Source organism: Chelonoidis abingdonii, chromosome 4 (genome assembly GCF_003597395.2).
Source record: "Chelonoidis abingdonii isolate Lonesome George chromosome 4, CheloAbing_2.0, whole genome shotgun sequence".
Classification (NCBI taxonomy): domain Eukaryota; kingdom Metazoa; phylum Chordata; order Testudines; family Testudinidae; genus Chelonoidis; species Chelonoidis abingdonii.
In genome coordinates, this window is record NC_133772.1 from 126,550,609 (window position 1) to 126,566,618 (window position 16,010).

At 41.2% G+C, this 16,010-nt stretch overlaps 1 protein-coding gene across 1 annotated transcript in view; it reads left to right on the top strand.

Annotated features, from left to right (window-relative positions):
• The window catches only part of LOC116819946 (protein TUNAR), a 32,994-nt gene extending 17,301 nt beyond the window's left edge, over positions 1-15,693 (top strand). The window contains exon 4 of the mRNA XM_075064614.1: positions 14,860-15,693. Coding sequence (XP_074920715.1) covers positions 14,860-15,045 — 186 coding nt within the window. The 3' untranslated portion in view covers positions 15,046-15,693. The remainder of the gene's footprint in view (positions 1-14,859) is intronic.
• Positions 15,694-16,010: the final 317 nt, after the last annotated feature.

The window sequence follows — 16,010 nt, forward strand, 5'->3', positions numbered from 1 at the left end:
TTCTTGGATTTTGTGGAGTATTTTTGGTATGAAGGATGTGTAAGGGAATGTGTAAGTGCCTACAGGATCAGCCAAGGAAAATTGCGTTTGGAAGTGGAAGCAACTCACTGTAGGTTCAGGCAAAAGTCCACTATCCCAGGCTTCTCTTCCTTTTGTTCCCATAGCACTAAGAGCCATGAGAGCAGACATTGCCCCCAACCCCAAGCTGAGCAGCACTGTGGGCAAATGTCTCTACCTAGTTTGGAGTTGCTCTTGGGAAAAAAGTAAGTAAGTAAAAGAAGAACTGAGCAAAGAAGTGAGTAAGGAATTAGGGAGATGGGAAGAAAAAGAAGCCTTGAGCTTTGGAAGATATGTTTTTTGATGTCCTCGTTAGCAGGCATCTCTTTCATAGAACTATAGTCAAGCACATTGGGGCACAACCTTGCCTTTCTGTAAATCAGCTGTTTTTCTACCAGCGTGGCTGAAGATTGGGACAAAGGAATGATCTGAATCCATCATGGGACCCCATGCCAGGGCTGCTTTTTGCACAGATCTCTCTGGCATTATTGGAACTCCAGGAACCCCTCCACAGACTAGACTGTCCCCTTCCGGAAAGTGCTGCTAGCTCCCTCCATAGTTCCCAGTATGATTTCACACATGCACATGAAATGTAAGCAACGGTAATTACAGTGCAGGGGGATATTATGTCTCCCTAGACAGGTTTCCAAATGACAAAATGAATAGAAATACTGGATCCATAGAAAGAAAACATCCTTTGTTAAAATCAATTGACAGGCTTGTATCAAGAAAAAGTTCTTTCTGACTCAACCCAGTGTCACTCCTGCTGTGATTTTAAATTGGAGTTTGCCAAGTGAAGCACTCAGATTTTATTTAAAAAGTAAAGTCAGAAGTGGTAAGCCCCTCTGGCTTAGGTTTTTAAAATAGAAGAAAGTGAATATAGTTGTTATACAAATAAGGTCTATAACTCCTTAGCTCCTGGAGTCTGTGATTCTGGCACAGAGAAGTTATGTCTCTTCATGTCAGAGGTTAAAAATATCTCACTGTGTAAATTCCCCATGCAACTTGTCTTTAGGATTGCCAGTTTTGGTTGGATTTATTCCTGGAGATTTCATCACATGACATAATCTTTAATTAAAGATTAATCTTTAGTTCCTGGAGACTCCAGGCAAATCCTGGAGGGTTGGCAACCCTACATTGTCTTTAGAAAATTCTTTGTCCCTTCCTATCCTATGAAGTGATAATCACTGGCTGTTCTTCTCCCCAGAATTGGCAGCATTTGACTTTGCACTGTTTGCATATCAGATATCAAAGGCTGTGGAGCATTTGGGGACCAATGAAGCTGAAAGGTGCAGTTCAAATATAAGATTGTTCATGTTTCTGAGCCCCACAGATGGATGTAGCAGGGAGCAGATTGTAGCATTCTGCTGCCTAGTTGGCGCCAGTGGAGAGAGAGAGCAGGTTCCACATCAAAAGACTCTGAGGAGAGGATGGCTTTTACTAAAGATATCCTGTCCCTGAAGGACTGGCTGGTAATGGCCACGGTGCCCTATCTCCTACCACCACCAAAAAACTGTGGAGGAGAGGAGAGTGTGACAACTAACCTCCCTTAAGAAAGCAAACATCAGAGAGGCCAGGGGCTAGAGCTAAGGATGTGTCGGTGAGGTTTGGGAGAGGCTGGGGACAGCTGAGTCCGTGGAGATACAAGGCAAAGTGTAGCTGACTAGTGCAGAGGGTAGCCTGTCATGTGTGAATGGCAGGGCCTGGGAAGTTCTGGGGCTGGGTAGGGAGGGAGTACTGTGCGAAAAGTGTGCTCCTGAAACTGGAACCAAAAAGAGCCCTTTAGAGATTTTGCTTCTGCATCAGGAGGAAGGGGAGAGAGCTGGACTGGAGGTTTTGGTCCATTCTGGTAAATGTGGTAATTTCTTTACATCTGTTATTGGCATTGATAATTAGTGAGGTGGTTAAAAAAAAGTGACGTTGAGGGACTGGGTAATGGTATATGAAATCTGGGTTTTTGGTTAGGCACAGCTCAGGAAGTGGAATATTATTACCATTTAAGGGGTGTTTCGTGTTCTCTATGAAATAAGCAAGTGGAGGAGTGCCCACATCATAAAAATATCCCCCCACTTGCAACCTTGTTGTTTCTGGCAAGGATTGGATGAGTATGAAGACTGAACTACCCTCTCACTCATAGAGAGATAATAATCTCCCCAGTGGATGTCTGAGAAATGTTAGCTGGCAGTGTACAGAAGATGGCATTGCATGTGCATGATCTGTGGATAAATAAAGAACTTAACTTTTCAGCAACTTTAAATTAAGAAAAAGGGTGGAAATGTGAGGGTGAAATCAGAATTTTTCAAAATGTCAGCATTTTAAGGAAATTGTGGATTTTACGTAAGTTTGCAATGCAACAACATCTTGTGGTCCATCCACTATGACTAAAACACCCTGCGATGTGCATGCATTTTGTGAGGTGAGGCCAGATATTAAAACAAAGTACTCTTAAGTGAAAGAATCATTCAGAGGGGCATGGGCCTGATGGGGGCACCTCCCAGTGATACCTGAAGAAAGATATTATCTATGGCTTGGAGACAACCCCTGTGCTCCTGACTAGCCAGAGGCTCACTGATGAGTACCTGTTACGTGCCTGAGTGCTCTGCAAGGACGAGGCCCACACACACAGTGAGTTATTTGGCTTTAATGAAGCTAAAGTGACACATCCGCAACGGGGACCCTGGGCGTTGCTGTCACTTAGGCGGGGAACCCAGCACCGAAGCTCAGCTCGGCCTGGGTCGGAGTCCAAAGGCGGACCGGGAGCATACAGCTATATATACACAATACAAAAGCAACTCATACATATGCAAAAAGGGACTTCCCACAGGCTATGTCCGCCCTTTGGCCTAAGGCCATACAAACTGGTTTCAACCAGTTAAAAGCAAGTTATAACTGGCATGCTGTGTCCTACAATGACCGGCCACTTAGCAAGCAGGGGCTCTTCACAAGGCCGCCGAGAAAGCGGAGACACCCTAGCTAGGCCGTGACACAGTCTTCCGCAGTCCCCTACAGTACCTATGTCTGTAAGGTGGAAAGACATTGTAACACCTGCTACATTTTCACTACTTTGTTTCTCCCGTGTGTAGTGCATGAAAATGATACTTGCTGATCCTGGTTCGAATCTACTGCTAAGCACCAGAGTGGTCCATATACAGCCTGATCCAAAGCAAAGCCAGTGGAAGTCTTTCTGTTGATGTTATTGGACATTGGATCAGGCCCATAAAGAGTGGGAGATGCCAAGGAAGTAATTAACAGTGTAAATGGCTCAGAGGAACTAAATATGCTTAGTTATTCATGATCAATTAGCTCCACCTATGACTAGGCTATGTTCTACAGCTGGCATTTTTGCAGGAAACAGACTTTGCATCCAATAAGGCAGGTAGTTTCAGTAGGGATCTGCCTGCACAGTGCCTCCGGTCATTAGTCTGCAGTTTATAATCCCCTTCAATATGTTTTATTCACTTATTTGTGTACCAAAATAATATGCACTTCAGCGAGCAAAAAAACCCTGCATTATACTTGCAGTTGTTCTCCTCCTTCAAGTCTCAGGAGCCATAGATCAACTACGAGTGTTTAGTGACCTTCTGCCCGAGAGTGTACAGCCCCTGGATGGGTCTAACTTGTGTGGCTGGCACTTATGTAGCAGATAATCCAAGATGACACTGACCTTGGCAATCTTATGGGAAAAAATATTTTCAGTAGGATGAACTTTTATTGCATAATTTCTTCAGTATGGTATATTAGACACACAACCATGGTTTTCATCCACATCAGTGTATGTTATGAGTTTTCCATCTATGCTACCATTGTTGTACAGATTTCACTGAGGCCAACAAAAAAATAAATCACATTCTCCACCTTTGTTCCTGCATTGCCATTGGACACTGGATTAAATTACGCATGCAGCAGATTGACTTGTTAAAAACATATGTGCCAGATCCTCAGCTGGTGTAAGCTGGTGAAGCTCCATTGTTTTTAATAAAGCTAACTCAGTTTACAGCAACTGAAGATCTAGTTCAGTGGATAGGAACTTGAACTGGAAGTCAGAAAAACTGTACTGCATTCCCAGCTCCTGAAAAGCTGTGTCATCTTGGGTAAATCACTTTCCTGCCCTAGATCTCAGTTTCTGCATGCACATGTGGCGATAATGATAATTACCATACTTTGCAAAATATTTTGTAAGATCTATGACTGAAAAAAGCTTTCTTACATTCATCAGTACAACTGTCTCTTTAGCTTACGTTGTGCCATAGCTCCAAGCACCATAGTATCTATCACTGCAGTATTCTGCCTTCTCCCTTCTCAGGTTCTAGGACTCTCTGCATATTAAGGAGGCACCAGTTGTAGTTATATGGTTAAGTATGAGGTGAGCTTTGAGCTTAAAGCAGGGATTCAACCTCTCTTTTTTGCAGGAAAAATCAGCAAATCCTCATGAAAATAATAACACTTAATCTGAGAGGATAAATGATTTTTTTTGAGAATTAGCAAGAAGTTTCATCCTCAGTTGCAAACCCTTTTTGACCCAAATGATGTTAATAATGGACTAAAGCAAACATTTCAAACTTCTGTTTAATTAAAACTCATAAAATCTTGTGAACAGGCAATATATGAAGAATTATTCTATGATTACAGGTAATCCCCCCCATTCTTCTTCATAACTCAGTTTCTCCTTCAGCAGAGATTGCAGATAATGTTCTACAACAGAGAATTCCATGAGGAACTGCCCTCTTTTGAACTATTTCCTATAGTTCTCCATTGGACTGACTGAGGCCACAAGCTGCCTTTTGCCAAGATGGCCTTTGCTCCCATTCACCTGCTGCTCGCACTCTTTCTGTTCACCTCCTTAGAGCATAGAGATTTCCCATCTTCCTTGAAGGTAGATATAATTTATTCCTATTACAAATAATGGCCATTTTAATGGAGTGTATCTTGAATCAAGGCAGCCTGTAGCAGTCTCATTGATAACAATATGATATAGCAACTATTTTGAAAGAATGCAATTCTTCAGGAGTATCTTGGAAGGAGAAGATTTTATGCATCAGCCTCTGCTGACTGATGATTCCAAGGCCAGAAGAGACCATTGTGATCATCTAGTCTGACCTCCTGTATTAACAGAGGCCATAAAACCTCCCCAAAATAATTCCTAGAACAAATCTTTTAGAAAAAACATGCCATCTTGAATTAGAAATTGTCAGAGGTGGAGAATCTACCATAATCCCTGGTAAATTGTTCCAATAATTAATTACTCTCACCATTCAAAATGTATGCCTTACTTTCATTCTTACCAACTCTAGCTTCAAATTGCAGCCATTGGATTGTATAAATTTCTCTGCTAGACTGAAGAGCCGATTATTAAATTTTTGTTGCTCATATAGATACTTATAGACTGTAATCACATCACCCCTTAACCTTCTCTTTATTAAGCCAGATAGATTGAGCTCCTCAAGTCTATTACTGTTAGGCAGGTTTTCTAATCCTTTAATCATTCTCGTGGCTCTTCTCTGAACCCTCTCCAATTTATCAATATCCTCCTTGAATGTGGACAATAGGGACTGAACACAGCATTCCAGTGGTTGTCACATCAGTGCCAAATATGGAAGCAAAATAATCTCTCTATTCCTACTCAAGATTCCCCTGTTTATGCACCCAAGGATGGCATTAGCCCTTTTGGTGACAGCATCACACTGTGGGAGCTCATGTTCGTTGATTATCCACCACAACCCCCAAATCTTTTTCAGAGTCACTGTTCCCCAGGATTATGTCCAATATCCTATACGTATGGCCAACATTCTTTGTTCCTAGATGTATAAATTTTAGCTGCATTACACTTTCAGTTTTGAAAAATAAGTGCTAAGAGTTGTTGCAAATAATTAAAAAGATATGCTTAGCAAATGTTCCTATCTACAGACTATTCACCACACCAATTTTCCATGGTCCTGTGCTCTTCCTACACACAAGGGACTTCTGGTGGCTATTAACATCCAATAAACTCTAACCAAAGATGGGGGTAGAGAAGCATCTGCGCCTTTCTGAATTTTTATGTCACCCAAGTAATTTGACTATTTTACATCCTAATTGATAAGATCCTTTTTCTTACCTATGATATTTTTAAAACAATTTATTATATGTTATTCAAAGATCTGTGTAATAGATCAGGGGTCAAATTTGGGGCTCTAGGTTACACTGGTGTAAATCCAGAGTAATTTTGCTGTAAACTATGGCGTTACTCCAGATTTCTCCAAGTGTAACTGACAGCAGAATTTGGCTCAGTGTCTATAACTGAAAATGTAACTTAACTTTCATTCTTCTCTCTAAATCCTTAAAAGAATGCCTTTAGTGCAAGGTAGCAAGAAAATACTTCTAGTTTTATGGATAAATTCTTGCTTTTATTCCCATTTTACATGAGCATTGTTTTAGATTACTGACACTACATTGGAGTATGTCAGGATGCATCAGATAAACTGATACAACCTACTATGTCCTTGAGGCAATATGATATATATGTTGCATTACATTAAACATCAAAATATGTTCTTTATATAGTACACTAGCCACTGCAGACAGAAAAATGGTACAGGTCATTATGTATACAGTATAGTATTGGAAGCCATCTGCAGATAATCTAGTAAATCTCTAGACAAACTGTATATTTGCAAAGGGACTAATACTGGACCATAGACAAATATGAAAGGGCTTTGCTTTGCCAGCTAGATCTACAGTGCACTGTTTATTGTGAGAAAGGTCTAATATTAATTTCATTTTTTCAGGGGCCATGCTTTTCTAAGGAGACTTAGACTCAGCATTGCAATGCATAACGTTGAGGTGCCTGCCACCTAGAGGAATCCATTGCCCTGAATTAGGTGCCTAAGCTCCCTATACAATGTAGATTTCTCTCCTTTGTCCCAGTCTCCCCTGTTCCTGGCTACTTCTTCCAGACTCTTTGCCTAGTTAGTACCAGTACGCCTCAAGACTCTGTCAGCTATGTCTGCCCTCACTGCCATTCTCCCCAAGTTCCTAGTCCCAGTCTCTCAGTTCCTCATCTAGTCTCGGGGTTTCCTCAACCCCAACCAACTGGCTCCCACTCCTGCCCATTTTCTTAATCAGCTATTCTTTTCCATATAGGTAAGGACGTATCCCTTATGCTCATGGATGTAGGATCTGAGTGCTTTCCAGCAGTGCATTAAAATGACGTCATTATATATCTGTCAGATATTGCTTGTTCACTGTCCCTCTCCCAGGTGTTGAAGCGTGTAAAGAGGCGTGTCTTGTTTTGGTGTCCTCCCAACTCCCAGTCCTCCCTATCTCCTGGTCACAGTTTGTCTCCCATCCTCCAGTTCCAGTCTCACAAGACTCCTTGTCCATCCCCCTGCTCCTGCTTTTGTCTCTTTTGCATACAAATCACATAGCTTCCTCCCCCACACTGCCTGGGTGCCAGCCGGGGGCTAACTGAAAGCACAGGAGAAATGCTGTCATTTTCAATGCCTGACCCATAGCAGCTGGGAGCAGCAATTAGAGGGAAAGTCTGGCTTCACCCCACAGCCATAGATGGAGCATAGAATCATAGAAATATAGGAATGGGGAGGGCCCTCAACAGGTCACTTAGTCCAGTTCCCTGCACTGTGGCAGGACTAAGTATTATCCTTGACAGACATTTGTCTAACCTGTTCTTAAAAACCTCCAATGATGCAGATTTCACAACCCCCTTAAGTATTTTGTTCCAGCATGCTTAGTCACTCTGCGGTGATGGTGGGTGGGTAGTCTGGTAAGCACCAGGAGCTGTGAGGAGGTAAAGCATGCTCAGTTGCTGTCTGAGGATGCCACATGTACAGTGTGGTCAGCACTAGAAGCTGTGAGGGGCTTGAGCATGCTCAGTCAGGATGGAATCTTTGGACATTTTAGTTGCTAAAATCAAAGTCTCCACTGAGCATGTACAAACTGATTATTTTTCAACTTGGCCAAATGTGGGCAAATTTTGACAGGGACAGCAAAAGGCAATCTCCCCAGCCAAACTTCAGGGGAGTTTGTCCCTGCTCCAAAGCAGGAGGGCATTAGATTTTTTCACAGAAGAGGTCTCAAGACTTTTTTAACCTGGGCAAAACATATGTTCACCTAGCCTTGTTCTTAGAAATAGCTGAATTGTTTTGGCTGAAATTAAAAAAAAGAAAAAAAAATCATCCTGAGGCTTGCATGAAAAAGTTCAGCCCAAACTGTTAAAATCTGGCGAAGTTTTAAGCAACTGAAAACAGCGTCTTATAATGGGAAGTGTTGGTCAACCTGAATAACATGAGGTGTTACCAGCCACGGCTATAGTTAGTTTTCAGAGCAAAGACACAGGTGGAACTGAAAGCTGAGTCTTCAAGCTATATACATGATTGCTATATACCTAAGATAGAAGTTGCATTATAAAGTGTTGTGTTATGTTGCTAGGTGTTTTGATGACAATTCTACCTATTTGTACAAAGCAGATTATAGTATTCTTGTTAAAGGAAGACTCACCTCGTAATTCCATTGCAAAGTGCTTCTTCATTTAAAAATAGTTTGTCACGCTAAGGGACAAATTATTTCCTGGTGTAACTTGAAGTCAGAGGAGTTACACCAGTCAAGAACTGGATTCCGGATTTATATTTATTTCTTAGCTCTTACTATAGAAACAAAAATGTTCTTCTATGAATATTTTTTTAAAATGTCTTCTATGGCAGGTTAGAATGAAATACAATTTATAGTGACGTTAGAACAATTCTTCAGACTGCCTGTGACAAAGATTACATAACTCTTTGCTGATAATTGAAGGTCTGTCTCTCACTGAGACACATCTATTACATTTTTTTTTTAATAAGTCCTTGTGGTCTGTTATTTGTAAAAGATAACTCCAGAAAGACCCTAGAGAATGAGGATGATGAGCTGAGATCTGAGGACCTGGAAGCAGTTGCTTTAGCATATCGTCCTTTCCTAATCAAATTCCTACAAGTATTTTGGTTAACACTATATCGCATTGGAGTATAAAAATACAAATTTTAAGATTTTTTTATTTTTATATTTTTCCAAATGGTTTTGATTTAATAACAGGAATGGATACCAATGAGGAATATTATTCAAAGATAAATAAATTGTGGTTCCTGTTTATTGATTTATAAGATCATATCCACATATTATATGGAGGGTACACATCTATATCTTCCAGCATCCAATTGTAGTTGCTGCAGAGATTCTTTTTTTTGATTTCTCAGGAAGGATGAGTTTGTGATTAAGACACTGGACTATGAATCTCAGAAGATGCGAACTCCATTCCATTCTAGCACTGCATAAAAGATCCGGAGCTGCCGAAAGGAGGCTAATATAGCAGCACAGAAACATTGTGAGTTGTTCCACAATTTCACTGGCAATTGGACTGAGCCATGAAATTCAAATCCAAACATTCCCAAATGCATGGGATTTTGGTTCAAGGCCATCATAAACTGACACAATGTTTCTCCTCTTTTCTTTCTCTTTGTCTTAATGATGCCTCACGTTTATATGATGCTCTTCATCCCAAAGCATCCGTAGGATCTTTATGAACAAAGGCAGGATTCTCTGCACCCACCACTGAAATGCTTCTGGGGAGGAACATGACGGCTGTGTAAGAGCACACAGTGCACAACTCAGCAGTTTAGGCCAGGAAGTGAAGAGTACCTGTCTATAGGAATGGCATAGGGATTCTAGTCAGGTAGAATGTGGAAACTTTGCCATAGCAACTTGTACAAAAAGGGTCAGTGGATCTTTCACAAAACACAGGCGCTAAGGATGTTGTTTGACATCTCATTCCAAAAATAGCAGCTCCAGCAGCACAGTATCTCTTAATGGTACTGGGAATGACTGTCTGGTGTTGAGCAAGGCACTCAACTTTCCCTCCCAACTTCATCCTTAAAGGGGCAATGTGATTACAAGAACTTTGAATTAGAACAATCACTTCCATCTGACTTTTCAAACTCCTGATGTTCATGTGCGTTCCATTCTCTAGAATCCTCTCTTCCCTGGCTTGGTAATTTGAGCACTGCTAGAGCTTCCTTTCTTTGTGAGATAAGGAAGGTGTCACACTTCAACAACTTATGCATCTTTGCATGATTTCAGCGTCCTCTTCAGTTTGCTAATCAAAACCAGTTCTGCTGTGTATTTCTCATTCCTGGAGGGTGAAACTGTTTTCAGAAAATTAAAGCTCTCATATCTGTTAATGTGTCATCACAACCAAACGCCTGGGGACTATAAACAAGTTTAAATATCAGAACAATTTTGCTGGTGATTGTCTGTGATTACGGATTAAGAATGCAGAATTTATAGCATCTGATCTTCAAGCTAGATTGAACATAATGGGCCAGATCCTCAGAGGGTGTTAATTGATGTAGCTCCACAGAAGTCAGTGGAGCTATGCTGATTTATATCACCTGAGGATCTGGCCCAGGGGACTTTTCAAAATGTTGCTCAGATAGTACATGATAGCATGGGAATGATCCAGCAGCATGCAAAGCATCTCCCACAAGTCACTGATCACGCTTAGCTCTGCCAAAGCACATTGGAGTTTGGGCACTCAGGATAAGCCTTTAATCCAACTGAGGATCTTATAAATAATGACTTGTAATCATGAGTCATGTCACTTCCAAAACTTTTTCAAGAGCAAATCAAAGTGCTAGCAAGTACAAAGTCCATCAAACTTATTGGTGCAGGCAGTTCTTTAGGGATATGCGCCAGATATTAGATATGGCAAACCTACTGCAATTGTTTGGGGGGTGTGTAGCTGCTGCTGCCCTCTTTCAGAATAACACTACTGTTAACAGAGCAGGTTTAGTTCAGTTGTTACTGGTCTGTGGTATCAAAGGAGGAGGATCTAAGTTCCCCCCCGCATTGCCACCCTGAAGTTCCCAGTGGCCAGGAAGTCCCATAGATGTGCTAGCAGCCATGTTACAATACTATTGGATTTGGAATCTGCTATGCTAGCCTATCCATTTTAGGTACTCTGAGGGCCCCCATTACTGTAGTATCTGAGCATTCACCATATTTATCTTCACAATGTCCTTGTGGGGTAGTGAAGAGCTGCTGTTCTAGTCTATGGATGGGGAACTGAGACACAGAGAGGCAAAGGGACCTGCTTAAGAACACACAGCAAAGCTGTGGCAGGGCAGAGAACTGAGCCCTGGGCTCCTGAGTGCCAGACTAAGGCCCTAACTACTGGCTCAGCCTTACTCCTCTGCTCACAGTAAAGAGAATATTACACTTTCCCAAAGATTACATTAAAATGATAATGGATCCCACAAAATGAAGCAGGGAGCAGACTAATTTTGAGTGAGGTAATATTGGGATGACCAGGCCATTATGTAATAATCAAGTTGTCATTGTACATGCAAAGGAATTCTATGTCAACAGACGAATTATTGAATAGGGAAACAGTATTGTTATCTGAGTAAAGGTTTCTTCTTTGGTTGTCGCCCGTCAGCTCAGCAGCAATGATGGAGCTGGATGAAGACTTTCCACCATTTTCTGTCTTGTACCAGCTTCACAGCTTTGTTAATCTTTAAATGTTTTTGACCTCTTTAATTCTTCACCACGTCTAGCCAATACATTCTCATTTCTAGTTCCTTGCACGCTGGTACGTATTGCCATGTGTGGTATCCTTTCCAGATCCATTCTTGACACACATTCAAACCACCACAGTCATCTTTCTTGGATCTTCTGTACAGCATTATTTCTTGTCTTAGCCATTTTCTTATCACTTCATTTTTTCTTTTTGACATCTTAAAGCATTCCCCTCAGCCTGTTCATTTCTGCAGTCAATATCTATCATTCTGTGCTATTCTTCATATTCCAACTTGCTGACCCACACAACAGTATCAGCATGAGAGTTATCTCATCTATGCTGATATTTCTTTTTATCTAAATTTCTTTAGTCTTCCAGCTTCAACAGAGTTTTCCTAATGCGGTAGTGGCTAATGCGTAGCTGCAAAAAGGAAGCTAATCTTCACAATTGCCACTCTTCGATGCCAGTCTTTCAAGGTACACACATTTTTCCACTTGTTCTAACTCTTTGCCTCTGAGTTTGACCTTTACCTCTTCCTCTTGTCTTCCAATTGCCATCATTTTTGTCTTCTCCATGCTGATCTTCAGTCTGAATTTTCTGGTTTCCTGCTCTACCTTGTTAGTTATTCTCTAAATCCTCTTTGGTCAATGCTATGAGGTCAATGAGAGTGAAGACTTCTCAGCTTTAACAAAATGTTTGAAGGGAATGAAGTGGTGTAAGGCTCTCAAATACATACAACATGGTATAAAGAAGATCACAGCACCAAAGGAACTATAGAAGCTGCCGATAGCTGGATAGAAGAAAAAAGAGCACAGCAAGCCAGAGGGAGAGACTTGTTTGGAATGAAGCAAATTATATTAAAACTGAGGGCCGATAGATTTGCAGTAGCAAAATTTACCCTCTGCCTACTAGAGGGGTGAAGGCTAAGAGCCTGATCCTGCCACATAGTGAATGGCCTTAACTGCCATTGAGAACATGGGAGATGAGAATGCTCAGTCCCTTGCATGGTTAGTTCCTACATTTGTAAAAGTCATTTTGATACTGCTCTCATTGACATCAATGTCCAAACTTCCATTGACTGCAATAGTGCTAGATTGGGCCAAATCAGGTACTAAGGTCATATGTAGGACCCAATCCTGTTAGGTGCTCAGACTCTCTGTTTCTATCAAGAGCAGTGAGAGCTGGCAATGCTCAGCACTCCCCACACTAAGCCCATTGGGTACTGTGTGTAGTTCAGACTCCCTGGGTTTGAGCCTGCAGAGTGCATGAGGGTTGCGCAATGCTGAGCCACAGGATGCTTTTTGTTACTCGTGATTCAATCAAACAAAGGAAGATGAGGGCAGCAGATAATGCAGGCATTTTGCTTTTGGCTGTTAGAGTCACGGTTGCTCTCCATTGCTCTCGCTTTCTTCTAAGTGCAGCTCATAAGCACTCTCCAGTGAGCAACAGCTCCTGCGTGGCAGCAAGAGTAACTGACAGACCTATGGACTGGATTACATTGAAGTACCTATGCCCTGACCACATCCTTTCTCTCTGCACACATTTTCCCCCCGTGCCCGGCTCCTGTTGCTTAATGTGGCGTATATATTTCTCCACGTTGTGCTGAACTTTCCACTCAGGTGAGGCCTGATCAAAGTTTTGAATACCACTGGGACAACCTCATTGACATTGAAGGGATTTGAAGGCACTGAACACCTCATAGCACGTGATTAGGTTATCGCTCATGGCAGCCCAGCTTCCTCAGTTCCTTAAAGGCCCCCTATCTTCTATATCTTTTCTATCTTTTTCTCCCACCTGGGCTCAGATCTTCCTGGCATTCAAGGCTGCACTCAGCTTGCAAATGCTGCAAGGAGGGGAGAGATATGTAAACAGGTTAACTGGGTGTTCGTCCTTCACCCCTCCTCTGTATACACTTCAGCATTCCCTCAGCATTATCTCAGTGTGAAGCACCAGCCTCACTGAGATCAGGTCAGTAAGGGTACGTCTACACAGCAATCAAATACCTGAGACTGGCCTGTGTCAGCTGACTCAGGCTCAGGCTACAAAGCTGTTTAATTGCAGTGTAGATGTTTGGGCTCAGGTGAAGCACCTGAGGGTCCCAGAGCCCTACACTCCAATTAAATAGCCCCATAGCTTGACCCCCATGAGCCCAAGTCAGCTGACATGGGCCAACCACAGGTGTTTAATAACAGTGCAGACATGTACTCTAAGTGGGTGGTTGTGGGGAGGAGACAGGGAACAGCTGATCTACAGTGCATTTTCTCCTGTCTGTTTTGTGTAAAGCCCACCTACAAAATATGGTGGTTGGGCATTTTCCCCACTTTTTGTGATGCCCGGGAAGGAATTGCAGAGTGCAACCACGGCGCTCAGGTAGCATGTAACCTGAACCCAGATCTTGGCAGGTTATTTTGTGTTGGGAAACAGAATGGCCCTTTCCAGGTGTGTGGGGCTTTGGGGCTTACAGAACAGACCCAGAGCCATCAGCTAGGAAGCCAAAACTGGCACAAACTGAAGACTCCACTCTGTAGGAGCCTCACAGGATCTGAGGCTGCTCCTTAGAAAATGGCTGAATCCTTCACACTGGAGGGTCTGATATTTTTCAGCTGACTGCGCTGCAAGTAACTTTTTATCTTATATTAAGAATAAGGAAAAAAGTGAAGATGGGGCGTTATTTTGTCTCTGCTTTTGTTCTGAATTATTTATTGCAAAGTCACTGTTGTCTTCCTTCTAGTCAGGAAACAAAATGTTTGTCTTATTTTCCTATTAAATGAAACAAGGTCTGCTCAGTTTTACTTCTCTTATCAATTTGCTGCATAGTCCTATAGTTTAAACCAACTTTCCCCACCACTTTATGGGCTGTACCTTGCTGTTCTGATGCAGACAAAGCTCCCACTTCAGTGGGAGTTTGTCTGAGCCAGGAGATACACTTTATATGAAAGGTACATTTATAAACAGTTTAGAAGGTTAGTAGACATTATAATCATGTTACAGACATGAGTAGTATGTGTTATAAATGGTCATAAGCACATCAGTAGAAACTGTTATACGCAGTTATAACTAACCTGAGTGTTGGACTATAGCATTTGATTAACCATTTATTAAAACATCTGTTAATCATTTGTGAACCCTTTATAAACTATTTTAAAATGTGCCATTATTATAAAATATGATGGGGATAAGGACTGCAGGATTGGCTTCAGTATTAGAAACAAGTCATTGTAACTAACAATTTACTTTGATGCTCATCTTTCTAATTCTAGGTTAGCCTGAGGAGAAGGATAAAGAAACTGGCTTCCAAGATGGTAATCACTAGTGGAAATGAAGAAGATAAAGGCAATCAAGAAAAGGAGAGCAAAGAAGAAACCATCCTGGCAATGCTTGGGATTATTGGAACAATTCTGAACCTCATTGTGATCATTTTTGTGTACATTTACACAACATTGTGAGCCAGAAGGCACACGATGAGAACCAATGAAACGGCTGCTAAAGGTGACAACAAACATTGTAGGGTATTGACATGTTGCTTAATCAAAATTGATTCTGTACTATATTACCACATCATAAACGCACTGCCTGCAGGCAGTGAAAGCTGAAGCACAATTAATTTAACCAGACTTTTTCACGCAGTGACAAGCTAAACTCTTCTGTCTTGCTCCTTTCCCTTTTTGTGGAGGTTTGGTTTTGGGGGAAATGACTGCAATTATGTAAGTAGCAGCTTTGAAGAATTCAATCTGGGATACATACACAATAGAAAGAGACTGTACACTATTTAGAATTACTAATGTATACCATATACTCTGAAAGATAGCTAGATAGCACAGATTTTGTGTCCATTAGATCAAATGATTTTTTTTCTTCTTGACTTCTCAATTTTATTTACATTGAAACTGACAGGCTTTTTATTTAGAATGAACATATGGTGCAATGATGGAAAAACAATTCCTTCGAGCAAGATCTGCCTAAAAACAATAAAATGTTGGGGGAAATAAGTGACATGATTATTTTTTCTTTCTCATTTGCTTGACATTTGTGTCTGTTCATACCAATGTTTATAAATATATATTTTTAATAAATGTGCTATATTTTTAGCATGAACCAAATATTTGGAGACAATCTGGTATTCATACAGCCTGTTTTGTTTGATGAAGTGCCCTTTGTTGACTATGGATGGGATGCTCTTCAGCAATCATATACTGATCTTGTTTGCAGCCATTTCATTGTAGTCTGGAACAAACTTACATCATGCTTGACTTGAAGTTGGAATGTCAGCTGAAAAGCATTGCTTTTTAATACAGGAGATAGGAAAACATTATAAGGTGACCTTTATAGACTGGTTGTAGGGACATGGCTCTATTTATAGAACAACAGCAAATGAAAAGAATATTAAGCCATCTCACATGCCATTCAAAAA